This window comes from Rattus rattus, chromosome 3 (genome assembly GCF_011064425.1).
Source record: "Rattus rattus isolate New Zealand chromosome 3, Rrattus_CSIRO_v1, whole genome shotgun sequence".
NCBI classification, from domain to species: Eukaryota; Metazoa; Chordata; class Mammalia; order Rodentia; family Muridae; genus Rattus; species Rattus rattus.
Window position 1 is genome coordinate 125348571 of NC_046156.1, and position 21902 is coordinate 125370472.

Sequence of the window (21902 nt, forward strand, 5' to 3'; positions counted from 1 at the left end):
TTTGCCTGTGGTGGGTCTTGGGGCACTTTCTTTATTGCTAATTGATGTGGGAGGTCCTCCCCCGGGCAGATGTTCCTGGTTTGTAGAAGCAAGCAAGCCAAGCAAACCAGGAATCAGCTTTCCTCAGTGGTGTCTGCTTCAGTTCCTGCCTGAGTTGATTTTGACTTCTCTCCCATGGTGGACTGTGACTTGGAAGTAAAGTCACATAAGCCCTTTCTTGCCTTCCCAGGTTGTTTTTGGTCAGTGTTCTGTCACCATGACTGAAAGCAAATTAGAGCACTGCTTAATTGTCTAAGGATGTAGCTCAGTGACTGGATGCTTGACTGGTGTGTACAGGGCTCTGGACTGATCCTAAGCACTTGGAGGAAAAAGCAGCGTGCTGATGTTCGTAGTTTCTTACGTAAAGCTCATAGTATAAAATTTCGTTTTCCTAATTTCTTTAATTCCTAACAAGACTCTTACCAGTTCCTCACATTGCAAAGGGATAACTGTACTATAGCTTCACACGGTTTACGATAACGACTACATATTTATTATTGCAGAGTTTGGTCTTTCAGTGTGAGCAGCAGGCATTGATGTCACTCCCGGGGATCCACGGGATCAGCTCTAGATACGTTAATGCAGGTGCTTAGATCACTGTGCCTCGGTTTTGCATTAGGTTAGTTAATTCTCAAGAACTGTGGCATGAACCTAAAGCTGAAAAGCGCTTAAGTAGCTATTTGCAACCACATAACACTATTTCATTTCAGTTGTTGACATAATCATTCACAATATGCTGAGCATGCTGAGGAAAGCAGATACCATCTGAGGGATTGGGTTTCCTTCAGTGAACGTTGTTGGCAGCCATGGGCTACGAGGTGCTTTGTGTACCTCTGCAGTCATTTACTGACCACTTGAATGTCTTAGTGTTACATATGCTAAAGAGACCCAGAGCCAGGCATCTCATTTCATACTAAAGGAGATATTTCTTAAGCAGTAATAGCTGTGATCTAGTGGTGTCCTTGGAGAGGTCGTTGATTTATGTTGAACCTATTATATAATAATGCGCATTATATTTTAGTTCTCATGTAAGCATCCCATTAAGACTGTTAAGCTTGCCGGCCGGCATACTGTCTGAACACAAGAAGTTAAAGATGATTATTATTTGTAGCACTTTTAACTGTTGTTTGATGTGTGTGGGTGTTTTGTCTGAATATGTCTATGTGTCACTTGTATGCCTGGTGCCTGCAAAGAAATCAAGAAGCTGTCATAGCTACCAAAACCGGAGTTTCAGATGTTTCCGGGTTACCATGTGGGTTTGGGAGTCCGACCGGGCTCCTCTGTAAGAGACAACAGTTCTCTTAACTGTGCGCCATCTTTCTACCCCTGTTTTAGCTTTTTTTTTTTTTTTTTTTGGAGCTGGGGACCGTTTTGGAGCCCAGGGCCGTTTTAGCATTTTTAACAGTTCTGCTTTTAAAAGATTTTTTGGAGGGGACAATGAGGTGACAGTGGGTAAGGGCTTTTCCATCAATCCTGATGACCTGAGTTCAGGCCCCAGGGTATCCATGGTGGGAGAACAGAACTGTTTCATGAACATACACACTTTCTCTCAAACACACACACGTTCAACTCATATGAACACATACTCACACTCACTCTAAATATAAAAACATGTAAATGTCTTAATTTTAATTTTTATTGGGAATTTGGAAGATTGATCAGCATTTTAAAACATTGTCTTAGTTTTTTAGATAATAAACATTTGTCACTACAAATTAAAGAGCATAATATTAATCTGATATTATAATTACAAAAATAAGCATACCACTTAGAAACCAAGTTTATTCTGGAGTGCAGTCCTAGCACGCATAAGAATTCAGTGCAGTGTGGAGTATTTGATACAAATAGCTTGGAGCAGGTGGACATGCTTTTGTATTTAAAGTAGTACCAAAAATTCTTTTTAGAAGATGAAGTCAACTTCCCTAAACTGTGTCATTGTGAAACTGATTAGCATGTGTCACCCAGACCAATTGTTGCTGCTTAGGATGTCTGATTATGTAAGGGCTGTGTACTCGAGGTACCAGAGCCAAGATGTAGACGTGTAGGAAAACTTTAAGACTTTTCCTACGGGTTATTTATTAAAAATTAACTTATTAAACATTTTGGGATCCTTTAAATTTTCTTTTCATGGGTGTTAATTTGATGTTTAGTAGAAAAGGAGTCTTTGGATTGAAATAATGTATCTGAAACTTTGTATGTGTGAAATGGTGCCATCTGTTAATTTTGACGTAGACGATGGTGGGGCAGTCCAGCAGTAGAGCATTTAAAATAATAAGACTCTGCCTTCAGTTACTAAGTGATGTTCTTCTCCACTTGCCAAGCGGGAAAATGCATATTGCTTTAGTGTTTGAGTACACAAAGGAGTAAATTGTCCCACATCGAGTGTAAGACAAAAGGCAGAGGATGCTCTGGTTTCGGGATCTAATTTGTATTTCTGATCAGGAGCGGAGCGTTACTGCGGTATCATTTAATTATATTCTTTCCCTAAAACCTAATTTGTATGTTGACACAAATGCAGGCTTAGAAGAGAAAATCTGGCATGACTGTTACTGTTTCATTTTGTAATATGTGCTTAATTGTTTTTAACATGCAGTTAGGATAATTCGTTAGGAGTGTGTTTTATGGCTTACCGCAGCATTTAGGCAAAATGATTTGCAGTACTTTATCACTGTTGGCATTGTGCATCCCTTAGGATTTGTATAAAGTTGTACATCTTAGAAAATGCAACCAAACAGGTTCAGCTTCCCCTGTGCTTCATGGAGGAGAAAGATCCAAATCTGAGAGTGTCTGGAGTTTCTTGGTAGCCAGTAAGTAACCTTGTGCCACTCCCCTGCCTCTTATGTCCTTTCGTGTTCTCTTCACTGGTGCTGATGGTTGAACCCGCGAGCTAGTTGAGCACACATGCTAGGCAAATGCTCCGCATGGACCGTTGCTACTCCAGGGTCTTCAGAGTCACCCAAAGCACTGCGTGGTAGGCATGGTGCTAGGTACTGATGTGTAAAATAAACACGCTCTCGACCTCCAGTTACTGTTGAGAGGCCAGATAGCCACTTGCTAGGGTTGAATGGGGGAATCAGATATTGGCTAGGGACAATATCAGGTAACTGTTGAAGGGAGTGTTCCAGCTAGCTTCAGTTGTCTGCTTGGGGCATTGCCTAGGTCAGATTGGCATTTTTTGATGGCTTATTGATGTGGAAGGGCTCAGCCCGTGGTAGGCATTATCAGCCATAGGGTGATATAAGAAAGCCCTATCACCCTATGGTGATATATAAGAAGGGCTGTATAAGAAAGTTAGCTGAGCAGAAGCCAGAGCAAGCCAATAAACAACCTTAGTCCACGGGTGTCCGCCTCAGCTTACCTCGAGTTCCTGTGTTGACTTCCTGTGGTGATGGGCTGTTACCTGGAAGTGTGAGTCATAGAAGCCCTTTCCCCACCTTGCTCTGCCCATGGTATTTACCATAGCAACGGATGGCAAACTCGAACAGGACGTTTGCTCAGAGCCTGTGGTCTGTGACTCTTTTAGTTGACTGATGTAAGAATAAGAAACAAAGAATAGAAACTGAGGAGGATGAATACTTAAAAATAAATAAACGCAAAAGTTATGTTTCAAATGTAGAGAAATTGCTGAACTAAAGGCATAATAACCAAGCGTGGTGGCTCAAGCCTTTAGTCCTAGCACTCAGGAGGCAAAGGCAGTAGATGTCTTGAGTTCAAGGCCAGCCTGGTCTACATAATGAGACACTGCCTCAAATGTTTAAAAAGGGGCATTCTGTGCTTGTATTATGAATAAAATGACCACACAAGTCAAAGTAGGCTTTTGAAATAAATTTAGTGATTAAAGTTGTCATATTCCAAAATCAAAGTTTGAAAAATTCTTGCAAGCTGTTCTGAAGATTTCAGATTCTAGTCAGTATACTAGGAAAACCTATTTAATGTGTGGTTCAGTGTAGTGATTTTAACTTTAATGTTTGAAGTGATTTATTGGGCAATATATCTAGACTTGTTTAAGATATAAGACCAATTATGAGTTTTGTTTAATGAGTTTAACCACAGAGTTTGACTTAATTCAATATAATCTTGTATTTCCCTGGATTATTAGAGTAATTACTGAATTACTGATGTTTCTCAGCATGCCCGCCCTCTCATCAAACGGGGTTAAGCTACCCTGAGCATCACAGTGTTAAAGAAAGCAGGTTTTTCAAAAAAAAAAATAACACCTTTTGTATCTTTAAAATTTTTTACATTTCTGTGTATGAGTGTTTTGCGTGTGTGTGTGTGTGTGTGTGTGTGTGTGTGTGTGTGTGTGTGTGTGTGTATTACTTATGTGCCTGGCACCCCTGGAGATCACAAGAGGATGTGTGATCCCATAGATCTGGAGTTAGCGATGGTCATGAGCCTCCATGTGGGTGGTGGGAATTGAACCTGCATCCCCTGCAAGAGGAACCAGTACTCTTAACTGTTCAATTAGATCCCTAAAATTGTAAATATTTAAAGCGACTTTAAGTGTTTCAAATAAGTTTAGATCTAAATAGTTTACAGAATATAGCTTGATGATGTCATCTGGACTCAAGACTTAAGCATCAGTTACCATAGTAACTCAAAGTACTGGTTTAGTCATACACAATTGAAATGTAGTAAATGACTTGCTCTGGCCTATGCTGACACCCTCAGATTATCTTTTGCTACAGCAGGTTTTATGGCTATATTCTGTAATTCTTCTCTCAGGTTATCAGTGCTCTATGAACATTTATCCTTTAGTATTTATTGCTAGAAGTCACTTCTTTTTAGTCTGCTGTAGGCCGAGGACCTGTGAACAACTGATTGCTTTACTTTGTAAGTAAGTGGTTGAGTTTGCCCTGATTCTGAATAATAATACATCAGAATTGTGCTACTTATTGGAATCTTAAAGAATATTTTATTAGCTTCGTGGATTTTATTTCCAGAAAAATAGCCTACTCACATAGCAGTCTTCAATTAATAACCCATTCTTTCTTGTTTTGTGTTGTTTTATATTGTTTTTGAGCTGGAGTTTCTCTCTGTAGACCTAGGTATCCTGGAACTTACTCTGTAGACACAGGGTGGCTTTGAGCTCAGAGAGATCCCCCTGCTTCTGCCTCCTGAGTGCTGGGATCAAGTGTGCTCTCTTCTTCACCCTCTCCCTCTCTCCCTCCCCTTCCCCTTCCTCTGTCCCTGGCTCTCTCTGACTCTTTCTCTCTTACTTTGATAATCAACTTTTAAGCCATTTAAAGCATTCCTGTGGTGGCTCGATAGTTGGTTGCTCTTCTTAGAGGACCTGGGTTTGATTCCCACCACAAATGAGGTGGCTTACAACCATGTGCAACTCCAGTTCCAGGGGATCTTATGCCTCCTTCTGGTTTCCTCGGGCACATGATCCACAGATAACATGCACACAAAAATATTTATACATGTAAACTAAAAATAAAGATTAATTTATGAAAATATTCTTTTCTTCTATAATATTGTAGTCTTACTTGTATTTCAATTTCCTCATCTAGTAATTCTTAGAAAACATTAAGATCTCCCAACAATACAAATTATTTTTCACTTTTTTACTTTTCTAAATATTAAAAATTACTGTTATTTATTGGGGGAAGCATTTGCTATGGACATACTTGTTGTGGTCAGAGGACAACTTACAAGAGTCAGTTCTGCTGTGTGAGTTCCAGAGATTGAACTCTTGTTATTCCACTTAGTGACAGGTGTCTAACATGTGACACCAAGTGTCTAATGTAAGCCACCTCACCCAACATTTCTTTTCAGTTTTCTTTACTTTTTAAAAAAGTTTTCCGTGGCATTAAAGTCACACTTGTGAAGTTGTGTAAAGTTTACTCTAGAGTTGTTCCTTCTGTTTTTTGTCTTTTTGTTTGTTGGTTGGTTTGTTTCAGGCATTGAGTTGCTTGTCTGATCGCTCAGAAGTTTTTTTAGTTTACAATGGTTTTCTTCATTAGCAACATGTCTCCCCACGAGACTCCCATGAGCCCCTGGGCCACTGCTAGTTGATTTTACTTTTACTAAGAACTGCATGTCATTCTTCCCTTTGTGTTCTTTCCTGACCTGAAATGTTGGGACATACAAACTACCCTCCCTAACTCTTAGTGTTGGTGACCATCCCTTGTATGATCACCATCAGACTTTTTTTTTTTTTTTTTTTTTTTTTGTATTTTTTTTTTTATTAACTTGAGTTTTTCTTTTTTTTTGGAATAAGATTCATAGACATAAGAACTTGGTAAAATATAAGGATAGAATTATATATTTTTTTAAAGATTTATTTATTTTATGTATGTGAGTACACTGTCACTGTCTTCAGACACACCAGAAGAGGCATAGGATCCCATTACAGATGGTTGTAAGTCACCATGTGGTTGCTGGGACTTGAACTCAGAACCTCTGGAAGAGCAGTCAGTGCTCTTAACCACTGAGCCATCTCACCCAACCATCACACTTTTTATGTGCAGTGCTGGAGATTGAACTCAGGGCCTTGCTTATGCCAGGCGAGTACTCTGCCCTGGGCTATAGCCACAGTTCTGTGTTTTCATTATGAGCTTGTTAGTCTCCATCTGCCTCCTGATTGCAGATGGGATTGGAGGCTCTCAGAGCAAGCGTTCAGAGATTAGCCAGGTGCCCTGTTAGGTGACCGTCCTTAACCCACTCTTGGACCTGTGCACATCGCATCTCTGCTGTCTGCCTTCATCTGGCCCCTTTCAGCTCCTCCTTCGCTTTTCTGTCAGGGACCCTTGTTCCCTATTTCTCCTCACAATCAGGGGAGTGACTGTCACGGACATATGTGAGGACAAAGTATCATCCAGGCCAAGACAAGAAAACTGCTAGAACCATAGACTATTCTTTTAGTGTTGTTCTAAAGATCACTGCTTAATGGAGGGGGCATTTATTAGAATTAATCAGAGTGTGTAAAATTCTTAGCCAGTAATACTTAGGAAATTACCAGTTACCATTCCCCTGTTCCTTTATAGGTACTTAAAAAAAGTTTTTAATATTTATGAGGAATATGGTTTACTAATTCTTAATAGCAAGCACAGTAGTTTCACGTTTAATTGGCCAGAATACTTAATGCTATAGAATGGTATCTAGTTAAAATTTTAGCAAGAGCTGTGGCTATGGGGTAGAGGAAAGTCGATTGTGGCACCAAGAGTAAGAGGTTCTCAATGCTGTGTATTTTCAGGGTTGTGTTATTTTATTTGGAATTGATTTCCAAAGTATGAAATTGTTTCTGCTAAGCTGTGCCATTTGAATGTGCGTATTGAAAGTTGTGACCAGATAGTTAGCAGTCGATAAGTCTCAAGAAATGAGACATAGCACTGTGGGAGAGCTCCTAATAGAAGATGAGCCTTAAAAATGTGACACTTGTTCTGCAGCCCTATCAAGTGGACAGAAGATTAGCCAACAGGGCCTGGCTGTGAAGCCCAGTGGTTAGAGTGTTTAACTAACGAGGGCAAGACCCTGGATTTAATCCCTGGGTTCTATCCCTTGAACCATATTGAGCAAAGAGGATCATCTTTTCCTCTCAGTAATGTTCCTTTCTGTGTACTCCTACAGACAGATACGCCTTCGGCAATGGAATTGCCACCATGGTATCCTGTTATAAAACAGGAAGGTGACCACGTTCCTCAGACCCATTCATTTTTACACCCCAGGTGAGTGAGCCTTAGCTTGTCTAGTGGTTGTTTGCTTGCTTGTTTGTTTGTTTTTCCCACCCCTTCCCTGACTGTTTGATTCTTAGTTGGTTTGTTTATCTGTTTATTAACAGCTGTCTTCCAGGTACAGTTCTAGGAATTAAGACTTAAGTCGCTTACCTTTAGGTTTTCCTTGTTAGCTAATGCTAATTCAGAATTGTTTTAGGCAAGAACATTGGGATTGAATGCATCTTTTGTGTGGGTGTATATAAAATTTCAATCTTGAAGTAGAAATTGAATCAATTTATTTTATCTCAAGAGATGAATGTGTTACTTTGCTTTTTGTTTTATTTTTATTTTTTGAAACCAGTTCTCATTAGGTAACCCTGGCTGGCCTCCTTATGTAGCCCAGGTTGGCCTCAAACTCACAGAGGTCTGTCTACCTGCCTCTGCCTCCTGAATGTTGAGATTAAAAGTGTGTACCCCACATAGTAATTTTAAAAACAAATGGATTTGAAACTTGGAAATTTTATAACCACATCTTTCAAAATCAAGAGTTTGTATTTCAATAAAATCCTAGTTCAGTCTGAACCTTAAAATTCACAAATGTGCACAAATCACTATCATACAGTTTCTTATTAAGTCTTCTAGGCGATATTAAATCCGTGAGGGTTTGTTTAATTTTTAATTAGAATACCAAGTGTTCGGACCTAGAGATAAAGAGCAGTAACACAGGCATCCTACAGAGAGAAAGTGGAACATCTGATTCTTCTGTCTGTGCTTGGGGCCCTTTCCTTCTATTGAGTCGCCTTGTCCAGCCTTGTGTGAGGCTGGTCATGTTGTACCTTGTTATGCCAGGCATGTTCAGTTGGTATCCCTGGGCGGTCTGCGCTCCTCTCCCCCTTAAAGAAAAATGGAGGAGTAGATCTGGGGGGAGGGTGGGGAGAGACCGGAAGGAATGGAGGGAGGGAAGAGTTAGAGAAAAGAAATTGAGATGTAAAAGGAGATGGGCAGGGTCAGAGAAGGGACCGCTTCTCCGCTTGGAAGGTTACTTAGATTCTAACTCTGTGAAGTGTCTCAGATTTGTTATGTAAGACTCGTAGATGACTCAAGCTCACAGTTACGTGAACTTGGAGAAAAATCAGTGTTGTTCTTTTAGTTTAGGTTTGTAGTGTCTGTTATTGCTGCTTCATTAATAATTTTAAGAGACCGTTCTATGGATTTTGTTGCAAGGATTGTGGGGCAGCTGGGCACTACTCCTGTGCTCTCTGGGGCCTCACCAACAGAGCTGCTGAGAAGCCCAGGAGTTGGCATCCGTAGTTACTCGTGTGTTGAGAAAGTAGTAGAGCCCAGGAGGCAGGCCTGGGGTTACAGATGTGAGGTGTCAGGCCTGGGCTTCCATCCTTTTTAATTGTCAGGTGGTCTTAAGGAAAGAGGAAGACACTCACTTTTGTTTTCTAATTTTATTTATTTTTTAGGGTTTTGAAGTTATTCTCAAAATAGCAAAATCCCTCAGTTTTGCTGTCTTAAGTATGGACTTTCTTTTCTGAGAAGTCTTTTCCATGGCCTGGATTCTTTGTGTTTTATCTTGGTTATTCTGGTAGCTGAGCCCTGAGGGTGTAGAGCGGTGGGTTTCACATCCTAATGCAGACTTAGCGTGATGTAATGTGTGTTTTCTTTTCCCTCTGTCTCAGCTACTACTTGTACATGTGTGACAAAGTGGTTGCACCGAATGTGTCGCTCGCCTCTGCTGCGTCCCAGTCTAAAGCGGTCACCAAGGCAGAGACAAGTAAGTCCATCTCCAAACAGTCAGAAAAGCCTCATGATAGTAGTAAGCGCCAAAAGACAGTGTCTTACCCAGACGTCTCACTTGAGGAGCAGGAGAAAATGGATTTAAAAACCAGTAGAGAATTATACAGTTGTTTAGGTAAGTATTCAGAAGTTATGTTTTTCAAATCAGATAGTTAAGAAACACATTTGCTCAGTATTTTAAAGGCTTTTTGTATTTAAGGTAATTTCCCCTTATGTAACCACAACTTTTACTTTAAAGCAGTTCTAACTTTGAAAACTCAGGATGGTTTCTTTGCACCTCAATTGTGAGCTTTCTAGAATGTGGCAGCCTGTGGAGGATGATGAGAGAGGACGACTAGCTCCCATGCAGTGACATTGTCACCTCCCTTTTTCCTTCCCCTTCTTGTTGGTGGAATCCCTTATCTTCACTGTTTTTCTTCTGTAAACAGAGATACCACTTACCTGATGTTAAATATATCTGCATTGGATTTGTGGTTCAGGAGGTATAGAATGGGACTGCTTATACAGTAAAGCAAGGTTGGGACAGATAGATGACATCGGTGCAGATGCTGGCTGATACCTCAGAGAAAACCTGCCTGTTTCCTATGCCTTCTAAAATGCGTAGACCATAGGGAAGGTGTGCATGAAGATACAGCCCTGTTCCATGGCGCATTGCAGCTTAGCCATGCTCAATGCCATGCAGCTGAAGTATTTAGCATCCCTCGGGTGTCCGTCTGGCAGTCCTGTCTGCATACAGTGTGACAGCTTCCTGTATTTGAATTATTATTATTGCTGTGATTCAGTTTCTTCTGAATTGAACTATGATAGTAATATAACACTTGCATTCTGTTTGGTTTCTAATTAACTTTCTTTAATGATTAAGAAGTAATGTGAGGGACTAGAGCGCTAGCTCAGTGGTTAAGAGCACTTGTTGCTCTTTGTGAGGACCTGGGTTTGATTCCTAAGCCCCCACACGGTGGCTTACAACTCACCTGTAACTCTAGTTCCATGGGACCTGATTTCTTCTTCTGACCACTGCTGGTACCACATATAAGTACACATGATATACAACATACACACAGGCAAAACACAACTAACAGAAACTAAATTAAAAAACAAAGTGAGGTAGTTTGGCCTACCATAGAAGTTCAAAGCATACAATCTGTTTGTCTCTAGGGTAACCACCATGTCGTGAAAAGTGTCCCAGCTGTTCCTTCCCAGAGCATTGTCATGGCTCCTGTACAGATAGATCCCTGTCATCCTGTGGCAGTGACCCGATGGGTGACTTTAGCTCCTTGACCCTCTGTGGTCTCTATGGATGTGCCTATTCTGGACAGTTTAGATAAAAAGAAGGACAGTGTGTGGTTTTGAGGTCTGGTTTTACTAGGCATGTTTTTCTCTTCTGTGTTTCTAGTAGGAACAATTTCTTCTAAGAAAAGAACTGAATGTTTTCCTGCGCCTATGCAGGTTTTGTTGAACCCCTCTTCAGTTAGTAGCTATTTTGCATTGTGCCCCCTATGTAGTTATTATGAAGAATACTGCCAACTGGCATGCAAGTTTTAGTGTGGACATACACTTTGAGTTCTCGTTAGTATGCGTTTAGTGGTGGAGTGTATTGGGCTGTGTGACTGCTGATGTTCTGAGAGACTGTTAGACTGTTCCACAGTAGGCACACGGTTGACAAGTTCTCAGCTGTCCTTGAAGGTTTACAGTCCGCACATCTCTGTCAGCACTGGAACTGTCTATTCTGAGTACAGTCATTGCAGAGGTTATGTATGGTACAGTGTTGTGAGGACTTGGACTTGTCATTTCCTAATGACTGGTGAAGTTGAGTATGTCTTTATGGATATTTTATTTGCAGGAAAAGCCCGTTGACAACCTTAGCTTGTTTTAGTGTGGGTTGTTTCTCTCGTGTGGACTTCCAGGACTCTCTCTATGTTTTGACCCTTATTAGACAGAGATTTGCCAGTCTCAGTTCCCGTCCTTCGTTCTGTTAGTGAGGTCGCTATTTGTGTGCAGCTCAGTTTGTTGTTTAATTTGCTTTCTTACCTCACGGGTCGCACCTCCAAATGCATTGTCTAGGCCAAGGCCAGAGAGATTTTTACGTAATGGCTTTAGCTTTTACAGTTAATTCTTTGATCTTGTATTTAGATCATTTTGAAGTAGCATTTATGTTAATAGAAGTTTTACTTCTTTTTCTTTCTGCTTACATGTTCGTATTGCTGCCCATTGTTGAAGAGATTGTTCCTTTCTGGTTGAATTGTCTTGGCACCATGATAACAGCAGTTGAAAGTTTTTGAGACAAGGTCCTTGTTGGTAGCCCAGGCTGGTCTTGAGTTTGACCTCCATCAGCCTCCTGTGTGCTGGGATCACAGGTGTATGTCACCTACCGCTCCTGGCTTGGATTCTGAAATTACTCTTTAGTTAGCATACAAAGCAATAGGCTTCATAGTATATCTTCATACATATATATCCATGTACTTTGCTCTAAAACATAGGTACTGCTTTACAAGTTTGCATGCTGTCCTTCTCAGGCCTTGTGTAATTGGGAATAATTCTGCTTTAGCAAATGTGCTGTCGAAGTGAGCACTTGGACTCTGCGTTCCTTTTTGCTTATTTAAATGTCTAGTCTTCTGTCGGCACCACAGTTTTGCTGGTGTGTATGTGCGATGTGTTTGTGTGCATACATGTGCATACATTTGTGTGGGGTGCACGTAGCTTAGAGGACAACTCTGGGTGTTGCTCTTTACCTCCTACCTTGAGACACAGTCTTTTTGTCAGTTGTCGTTCAAGCCTCAGGGATTCAACTGTATCTGCACTTATTTTGCCTTAGGAAGGCTAGAATTATAATCGTGTGCTACTGCACATGGCTTTACAAGTGTTCTGGGGATTCAAACTCGGGTCTTCACACTGATGGGCAAACACCATCAGCCCCACGCTGTAATGTAGCTTGCAGGAAGATTTGAAGTTGGGGGTTGTGAGTCTTCCCAACTTTATTACTCTTTTTCTAGGTTGTTTTAGTATTTTGAATTTCTCACATTTCAATGTGAATCTTAGAACGAGCTATTTAGTTTCTGCAGAAATAGGAGCTGCGATTTAGATGCGGATCACACTGAGTAGATGAAGTCTTATTCCATGAGCATGGAGTGTCATTTCCTGTTCATGTGTTAGTTTCTTTTGTAGTTGTCATCTGGCACTGCGTTTGTTAATTTCCTTCTCTAAGTCTTTTATTGCTTTTGATTGATTTATAAATGGAATTTATTTTTAACTTATGGATTGTTCCAGTGACTTTTTACCAATGGTATTAATGCCCCCCCCCTATTTTTTCCTAAAGATTCATCGGTCTCAAATAATTCTACAAGTAAAAAGAAATCTGAATCTACCGTTTGCACCTTAGTGAGAGACATAGACAAGCATGATTCTGGAGCTTCCTCTCCACTTCTGGTCCGAGATGTTACTTGTGAAGACGACAAGGGGAAGATCATGGAAGACGTGATGAGAACCTATGTGAGACAGCAGGAGAAGCTGAACTCAATTCTACAGAAGAAGCAGCAGTTGCAGATGGTAACTGTCTAAGCAGTAGCCATTGTTCTCTCTCCGTTTTCCTCTGAGACAGGGTTTCCCTGTAGCTCTGGCTGTCCTGGAACTCACAGAGCTCCACCTGCCTTTGCTTCCTGAGTGCTGGGATTAAAGGTGCACACCACCACTGCCCGGCTAGAAACAGTCAGTTAAGATACATTTCAGTAGTAAGAAAGTCAGATGGGACACTGCAGATGGACTCCGCTGCTGTGGTTTGTACTGAGAAGCAGTTCTCTCACGGTCACTTCTCTGCAGACATGACAACACGGCTGCACTTCACACACCTTGTGACTTAGTTCTTCCTAAGGATAGAAATAAAGAATTTTCACTTTATGTTACAGGAAGTGGAGATGCTGAGCAGTTCAAAGGCGATGAAGGAGCTCACTGAAGAGCAGCAGAATCTACAGAAAGAGCTTGAGTCTTTGCAGAATGAGCATGCTCAGAGGATGGAGGAATTTTATATTGAGCAGAGAGACTTAGAGAAGAAGTTGGAGCAGGTGATGAAGCAGAAGTGCACCTGTGACTCAAACGTAGAGAAAGACAAAGAGGCTGAATACGCAGCCCAGGTGAGTGGCCGTCTGCAGCATGGGCTGGACCTGTGGCATGGGCTGGACCTTACTGTCAAGGAGTTACTTTGGTCAAGTCGGGCTAGATTTCAGGATGGGAAATTGTTTTAAGCACAGCTTTTATTCACTAAGGTAGTGCATTCTCTTTCTCTTTCCCTCCCCTCTCCTCCTTTATCTGCTTTCATTGTGGGGATGTGTGGAGAAGGTATCATTGTATAGTCAAAATCAGAGATCTGACTGCCTTCCAAGTGCTGGGATTAAGTGTGTGTGCCGCCACACCTGGCTCTAATAAGGTTTTTTAACCTTTATTATTTTCACTTTTAATTGAAATTCTGTAATTCAGTTATTTAAATTACTAATGTCTAGTACTCTAAAATTTTGCATCTTTTTGGCCTAGGGAATGTAGATGATTGGTAAAGCATCTGCTTAACATGTATAGGACCCTGTGTTCGATCTCTAGCACCATATAAATGAATAAACAAGTAAATAGGATCTAGTTTTTCGTTATTTTGATAGAGTAAGATGAGCTTTTGTTCCAAATTAGCAAACACAACTATTGCCTCCTGTATTTGGAAGTGGAGGCAAACATAAGTAAGCCTGTGTCGCTCTCTCACAAACGCTGAAGACGAGCACATGGACATGCAGCTGTGCAGACTGTCGGAGTGACGCCAGCAGCCTTTGTGCGAGCATGCCACATGCTTGTTCCTCGTGACGCTCCTAGTCCTCCAGTCCATTGTCACGTCAGTTGTCACAAGTACTAGGTGTTCTAAGATATGCAGGAAAACAGTTCGTTTTGTTTCATAGCCATGGCAGGATGACTGAATGGGAAGCAAGTCAAAGTGATGGAAAACTAACATCGGCTTTTAAATCACACAGCTGGCAGAACTGAGGCAAAGACTAGACCATGCTGAGGCCGACAGGCAAGAACTGCAAGATGAACTGAGACAGGAGCGGGAGGCGAGGCAGAAGCTAGAGATGATGATAAAGGAACTGAAGCTGCAGATCGTGAAGTCGTCCAAGACCGCCAAGGAGTAAGCGGAAGAGGAGACGCGCCTGTGTTTGGTTGGCAGGGCTTCATGTTTGTCACTTGCTTTGAAAATTGAATTCTAACATCTTACTTGCATGAAGGTAGCTAGGCATTCTGTTCATTTATAGGGCAGCAAAAGTGAAGATTATATATTAATACAGATTTTTCCATTTCCAAATGAATGAAAATGTATGCTCCTTTGTACTTTTTCCAGTTGGCTTGGTAATAATAACCTATGTAATTTGAACTGTAGGCAGTCTACCTGTATTTCTAACAGTTACACTTTCCAAAGCAGCATCCTGTGGTGGGAAGTACCTGTGTCAGTTTTCTTATGCATTGTTTCAGGCTCGACCGTAGATATAGAGGTAATGTTTATGATACAAAGCTACTCACTCTGTATCCTTCTCATTACAGAATCTCTTGACTTTTATACACCCAGCCTGTTGTTACTTTGTTCAGGTTGTAGAATGAGTTTCCTCTGGTTTCCTCCTAGAGGAGTTTTCCTGATGAAATGCTAGTACCACCTCCCCGACATACAGCGGGTGGGTGGGGCACACTTTGCTGTGCTCTGATGCTACACACAAGAAGCAGTTGTAATTTGTCTTTCTGTTTAAGAGTGACCATATCTAGATATGTGTGTGTGACTTCAGAAAATTAAAATGGTTTCTGAACTTTTCCTGTTAATAGAGGTGTGGAGTACTCATTCATGTGCATGAGGAAAGTGGATTCCACTGACGCACACCGCTTCCTATGTAACTCACAATGCTCTGTACAGTTTTTATATGTAGTCTTACAAAGGTCTTAAGAAATTTATATAATGGATTTTTTCTTTTAAATTATAAAATACTAAATATCTTAAAGATTATTTTGGACTTTTGTATGTTTAAATGTTATCTTAAAACTTGCACAAATGGACCATTATGACTTTTTGATCTTAAAATCAGGAATTTACAGTCAGCTAAGAAAATGTGATAGGTTAATAATCCACAGTGGGAGTATCTGCTAGGAGCAGGAACTGTAGATGACATGAATTCCGTGATTTGAGGGAGGGCAGCCTCTGCACTTTTCTTTGTTTTTGTTTTTTGCACATGAAGTCTGACATTTTTACCATCGAATTTCACATTACTAGATGATTGGCTTGGGATTTACTAGGGGAAATTCTTAGCGACTTTGTACTTTGTTGTTTTTGTTCTGTTTGGTCTCCAGCTTGCAGAGACCCTCTTGCCTCTGTCTCCCAAGTGTTGGGTTGGCAGGATGAGCCCCACCACCGCTGGCCCTGTGCAGTTCTTTTAGGGACGTCCCTGAAAGCAGCTGTGGCATTATCTTCTGTTTCATGTGTCCCGAACTGTCTCATGGTACTACGTGCAGTGACTTGAGATCTGTGCTAAGGGATAACTTAGGAGAAACGGCTGTCACTGTCCTCCCCGCTGTGAGACACCAGAGCCCTGGGTTATCACACCTGTTATGGTCATACTTTGTGTTATGATACTGATGTCTAAGGCAATTTTTCCACTTTCCTAAAGGGAGTTTGTTTCCTAAATATATTGTGACCTAAATGTGGTTTTATTCTGCTATGTTCTATAATTTAATGTATTGACTTTTGTAACCTCCTTGGGAGAAACATGTTAAGTGGCACAGGGACCATATATGTCATTTTATTTAGCTCTGGAGAAGGAAACCACAGGCGTTTGTAAAATAGCATTAGCTTAGATGTCAGTTCAGTGTGCTTGGCTGTGTGGGAGGCAGACTCAAGGACTTGCACCATTTATTTTTCTGACAGAAGTGTTCTGCTTATGTGCTGCTTAGTAAGTGTGATTTTTCTAGTCTTGATGAAACTTGCCTCGTGACATTGTTGAGCGTAGCCTTCGCTTTCCAGAAGATGAAATGATGTGCCATCGTTTTCTGTCTAAACTTCCTTTAAAGTAATTTTTAATCAGCTGTAAATATCATATCTCCTACTGTTGAAAGTAACTTTAATTTACATTGCACCATATAGCTTGAAAACCAACTTTGAAATTCTGTACTCCTCCACAAGTGACCTCTGCTAAAATACCCATAGGAAGCTTGCTTTGTGCATGCTCGCTTTGTGTGTTGGTTGCTGTCTTAAGGTTTGCTTTGGTGTTAGGTCTCGTGTGCTGTGCCAAGTTCACTGGGCAAGCAGATTTCCCTTCAGAGTCCATCCTCTGTTTAGGGAGAAATGAGACCATTTACTCTGAAAAGCTATGTTTAGGAGTGGAAGACACAGGCGTTAGCTTTTATACTGAGCGAAGAGTGATGCTTGCTGTGGGTGGTTTTTCTCTGTGGTCCACACTGAGGACTTTGCACCACGTGTATCAAGGTATTAAGTGTGGAAGCTCTTGCTGCCGTCAAGCAGGCTTTAAACAAACCACAGCTGAGACCCAGCACTGAAAGATTCTACCAACAACTTAGGCTTGGCTCGGGCTTTACCATTTTTGAAGTATAGTCTTTCGCTTATATCTCTTGTGTTTTGGAAATAAGGATGTTTTATGCTTCTTGAGCTAATTTTATAACATATTTAATATATAAGCTGTTTATATGTAAAATCTTTTGTACAGGGGTGGGAAGGAGTAATGAAAAAACTGATTTGTACATAGTGAATTATAAAGCAGACCGAAGTCGGTGAAACAGTGAAGTAACCGCATTGTTTGCAGGCTCCCTGCATCCCTCCAGAGTCCGCCAGAACAACCAGTGTCTGTGTCTGTGGCTCCTGTCTGCAGAAAAGCAAAATGAAAAGGAAGCACAAGTAATAAGAAATGTGCCCGAGGTATTTCCCTAGCAAGAGCTGCACAGCTAGTCCTGAGGGTTTTCATCCACTTCTGGAAGGTCTGCCCACCATGCTATGCTTTGAGTGAATAGGGAAGGATGCTTGTTTTCACTTGTCCGTTATGCATTTAACCTTTAGGGCAGGACATTACAAACTGACGACAGATTGTGTCCATGCTGTACCCCTGCTCCTGAACTTGGATCTACTTGTTAATGGTTTCATGGAAGCAATCAGCAATATGTGATATGAACTGCTGCATTACTTATTATACTCGTGGAACTGAGATATTTAAACAGAGCTTAACGTTTTTTTTTTCTAGTGTAAAATACTTAAGCGTTTCCACTATTGGAAGAAAAGCATATATGGGTATTTTGTATTGTATCTTGTTTAAAAGGACAGTCTTTTTTAATCTTCCCACTTAAATGGCTTTTAAAATATGTAATACAATTTGAAGCTTGTTTAGAAATAGAATTAAATGTCTTATATAGTGCTACTGTTTTGGAATTAGAAAGTGATCAAATACAAAACATTTTAAAATTAAGCCCAGAAAACAAAATAGTGTTTAAAGTTAGTTTAGTATAAAAGAAATTTATAAGATTTTTTTCTTCAATATAAGATACCTCACTTGAAAATAAAGAAAGCACAGCACATTGAAGTAATTCTCATGAAAACACCCCATTAGAATAATTGCTAAATCTAGGACACCTTTTGAGTTGTGAGTTTGTGATACATGTAGTCACCATTAGCTTTTCTGCTGGAAGGACTTCCTGTAGTAATTTTAAGGCAGTGTAATAGTTCAATTATCCCTCAGTTTCTAACCTGGGAAGGCAGTATGTGAATGGTCCCTTCTGCAACTACTGAAACAAATTAGCTACATTGAGCATAACTCAATTGATAATTTTGCCAATGCATATAGTTTTATGATTAAAATTGCTGTGGTTGGTTGCATTACACGACACACAAAACTGTCCTCTACCTCACGTGAAATAAATATTTTATATGGTTTTACTAAAAAAAATGACTCATCTATCTGGTTACTTAGTTTACAAATTTTGGATTATATTTATTGAAACATGACATACTGTGCTCTTAGCTTATACCTCAATCGTATTTTGTGCTGTTTGCCATTTTCATGCCTTGTACATAACTTGTATAGATTGGATGATATTCCCAATAAACACTTTTAATGCCAATGAAGTTTGGTTCAGATCATCTTGGTTTCAGCTGCTAATGTTCTCGTCCCCCTGTGATGAACATTTTTCTTTCCTTTTAAACGGATTTATCTGTCTCCATGTGTGTGAATGCCTGCATGTGTGTATGTTTACCAAGTGAGTGACTGGTACCTACAGAAAGCAGAGGAGATGGTTGTGAGCCGTGTGGATGCTGGGAACTGAAGAGCGTCTTCTGCAATAGTAGGCAGTGTACTTACCCACTCAACTATCCCTCCAGCCCCCATTTCTCTCTCTCTCTCTACCTTATTATGCACATATAATTAACAAGGAATTTTTATGGTAAATCACAAACTTGTATAGTATTATTCTAGTGTTAAAAGTGCCAGGATTGGGGCTGGGGATTTAGCTCAGTGGTAGAGCGCTTACCTAGGAAGCGCAAGGCCCTGGGTTCGGTCCCCAGCTCAAAAAAAGAACCAAAAAAAAAAAAAAAAAAGTGCCAGGATTTTGTGGTTGTCTTGCTACTTGGACAAACCTTAGGGCAAACAGTGCCAGTATCTGAGGGTCAAGTACGGGATCAGCTTGACTGGGTGCTTTGGTTTGGGTGATGTCATTAGACTCTGACTGGGCCAGAAGGCTTGCTCTGGTGAGCTCATCATGTGGGTGTGGACAAACAGTTCCTCAAGTGTGGACGTGTTGTCTCTGTTGATGGTGTGGCAGTGTGGAACTTGACTTCCCAAGTAAGTCACCCAGAAGACAGCAACGTCACTGTTCATCAGACCGAGATTCCAAGTCACTCACTTGCCTTGCCCTTGTGGGTTAGAAATGGCTTGCTAGTCGGGTGTGGTGACACATGCCTTTGACTCCAGCACTCAGGAGGCAGAGCCTGGTGGATCTCTTGAGTTCTAGGCTATCCTTGTTTACAGAATAAGTTCCAGGACAGCCAGGGTGCCACAGGAACACCCTGTCTCAAAAAACAACAAACAAATGAAAAGAAAAAAGAATGAGTGACTGAGTCCAGCTTAATACTTGATTGAGGGGTTTTCATAAGGGCACAAATATGGAGAAACTGTTACAGTCATCGGGAGTCACTGAGAATGGTTTTAATACTCTGCACCATTTATTTTCTGTGACATAAATATACATTCATTTTGGCCATTTTCAGAGTAATTCAGTGGTGCTGTGCACATTCAGTGTTTGCAGTCATAATTATTTCCAGACTACCAGTGCTACTGAGCTGTAAATCTTGCCTTTGTGTCTAATTTCACTCTTGTAGGTATTATAGGGAGTGAAAATATTTGCCCTTTGTGTCTGGCTTCCTCCTGTTGATAGGCTTTCAGGATCCTTCCGTGTCACAAGCATCCTTTACCACTGACTAATCTTCCTTCATACATTAATTCCGTAGTCTACTTATCCCTTTGTCTGCTGATGGCCATTGGGTTGTTTCTGCTTTATAGTTCTTGTAGATACTGCCTGACTGTTGATTGACAAGTCTTTGTGGAAATTTTAAGTTCATATTTTGACTGTTAATTTTGTAACTATTCAAAGCACCTATAAATGTCCATATGGACTTACATGTCCACTGGGAAGACGGTGTAGCCCTACCAGCATCTCTATATTGTGAGAGCTTAGCACTTTTCATCTTAACCAGTAATAGTTATCCATATCACGTGCTTTGACCTGCATTTTTACAGTGACCAATGATGTTGAACCCCCTTTCGTGTGCTTATTCACCATTTGTATGTTTTTGGAGACATCCTCAAGCCCTTTTCTGGAAAACTGGCTTCAGTTGTGTTTTGCTGGATTGTAGGAGTCCGCCTTAGTCTGGGTTTCTTTACTGTGCTGCATACTGACCCTCTTGCATGCTGAGCATCCGTAATTTTATGTTAATCCTTTTTCAGAATATGACTTGCTTATGTTTTCTATCTTTCTGCTTTGTCTTTTTCATTGTGGTCTTACTTTGCTCATTGCCATGACAGAGTAGCAGACAAAAGAAACTTAAGGAAGGCCGGGCTTCTTTCTGCTTACAGTTTGATGGGACACAGTCCATCTGGTCACACTACCCCTGCTGTCGGGAAGCAGAGGGGTGAATCTGGTGCTGACGTGACTGCTTTTCTTTATTGAGGTCTCTCCCTTGAGCCAGCGCTGCCTTTGTTCAGTGTCCTTCCTCTTCAGTTAAACCTCTCTGGAAATATCCAACAGAAGTTTATCTGCGGGGTATCCTACATCTCAGGTTGACTCTTTGATGAACAAGTTTAAAATTTAAATTTAATAGTCCAGTTTGTGTTACTTGGTTTTTTTTTTTTTTTTATTCTTTGTCTTGGAGTCATAATTGTTGCCAAGTTCAGTGTCTCTAATTTTGGTCCTTGATCAGTTATCTGATGTAATACTGTCTCCTTTCTCTCCTCTTCTTTATATATTGGCTTCCGGTTTTCCTACCCCTCTTATTGAAAAAAAAAAACAAGTCACAAAACCAACCTCAGTTTTTCCCATCAAATGGTCTTTGTACCTTTATTGGGGGGAAAAAGGTCACTTAAGCATATTTCTGGGCTCTTTTATATCTGCCCTTACTCAGAAATGCACTGTTTTGACGCGGAGCTTTGATGTAATTAAAACGAAGACGTGTGAGTCGTCTAAATTTCTATTTAAAAACAGGGCCTCATTGTGTGGCCTGGCTGGCCTAGAGCTCAGAAATCTGCCTACCCCTCTCTCTCCAGTGCTGGGGTCATGTGTGCCACCATGCTGGGCCTCAGATTTTTTTATTCTTACTACTTTGATAATTTGGTATCTGTTGGGTTTGTTTCGCTTTCATGTGATTGTAATTTTGATAGGATTGCACTAAATACGTGGAGTGCTTTGGGTTTATTGCCATCCTAACACAATTAGATTTTAGGGAGAATGGACTTGGGATGTCTCTCCACGTAGGTCTTTAATTTCACCCAGGATTTTTTGTAGTTTTCAGTCCACAAATCATTCTCTTTCTTGGTTAACCTTATCCTTAAGTAATTCTTACTGATGCATAGAATAAATTAATTTCCATTTAGGATTCTTTTGTTTTTAGGGTATAGGAATGCAACCTGAGTTTTACATGTTTATTTTATAGACTGGCACCTTGCCGAGTGGATTTATCAGCTGGTGGGTGGGAGTCCTTGATCATTCTTGATGACAGAGTTTACTGATTCAGTCTTCTTGTCACTTGTTTAAAATTTTCTATTTAGCATTTTCTTGGTGGATTAAATGTGCCCAATAATATACACATTTTTCTCTTGGTTATTCAATTTATCACCATGTAAT

The 21902-nt window shown here is 40.6% G+C and overlaps 1 protein-coding gene across 2 annotated transcripts in view; it reads left to right on the top strand.

Annotated features, from left to right (window-relative positions):
• Skil (SKI like proto-oncogene) overlaps positions 1 to 18636 on the top strand; it is a 28347-nt gene extending 9711 nt beyond the window's left edge. Inside the window, exons 4-8 of one of the 2 annotated variants that reach the window (XM_032898568.1) lie at positions 7615 to 7712; positions 9386 to 9618; positions 12817 to 13046; positions 13403 to 13627; positions 14504 to 18636. In XM_032898568.1, the coding sequence (XP_032754459.1) occupies positions 7615 to 7712; positions 9386 to 9618; positions 12817 to 13046; positions 13403 to 13627; positions 14504 to 14662 (945 nt within the window). In that variant the 3' untranslated portion in view covers positions 14663 to 18636. The remainder of the gene's footprint in view (positions 1 to 7614; positions 7713 to 9385; positions 9619 to 12816; positions 13047 to 13402; positions 13628 to 14503) is intronic. The other variant, XM_032898569.1, reaches the window with a different exon arrangement.
• The last annotated feature ends 3266 nt before the right edge of the window (positions 18637 to 21902 follow it).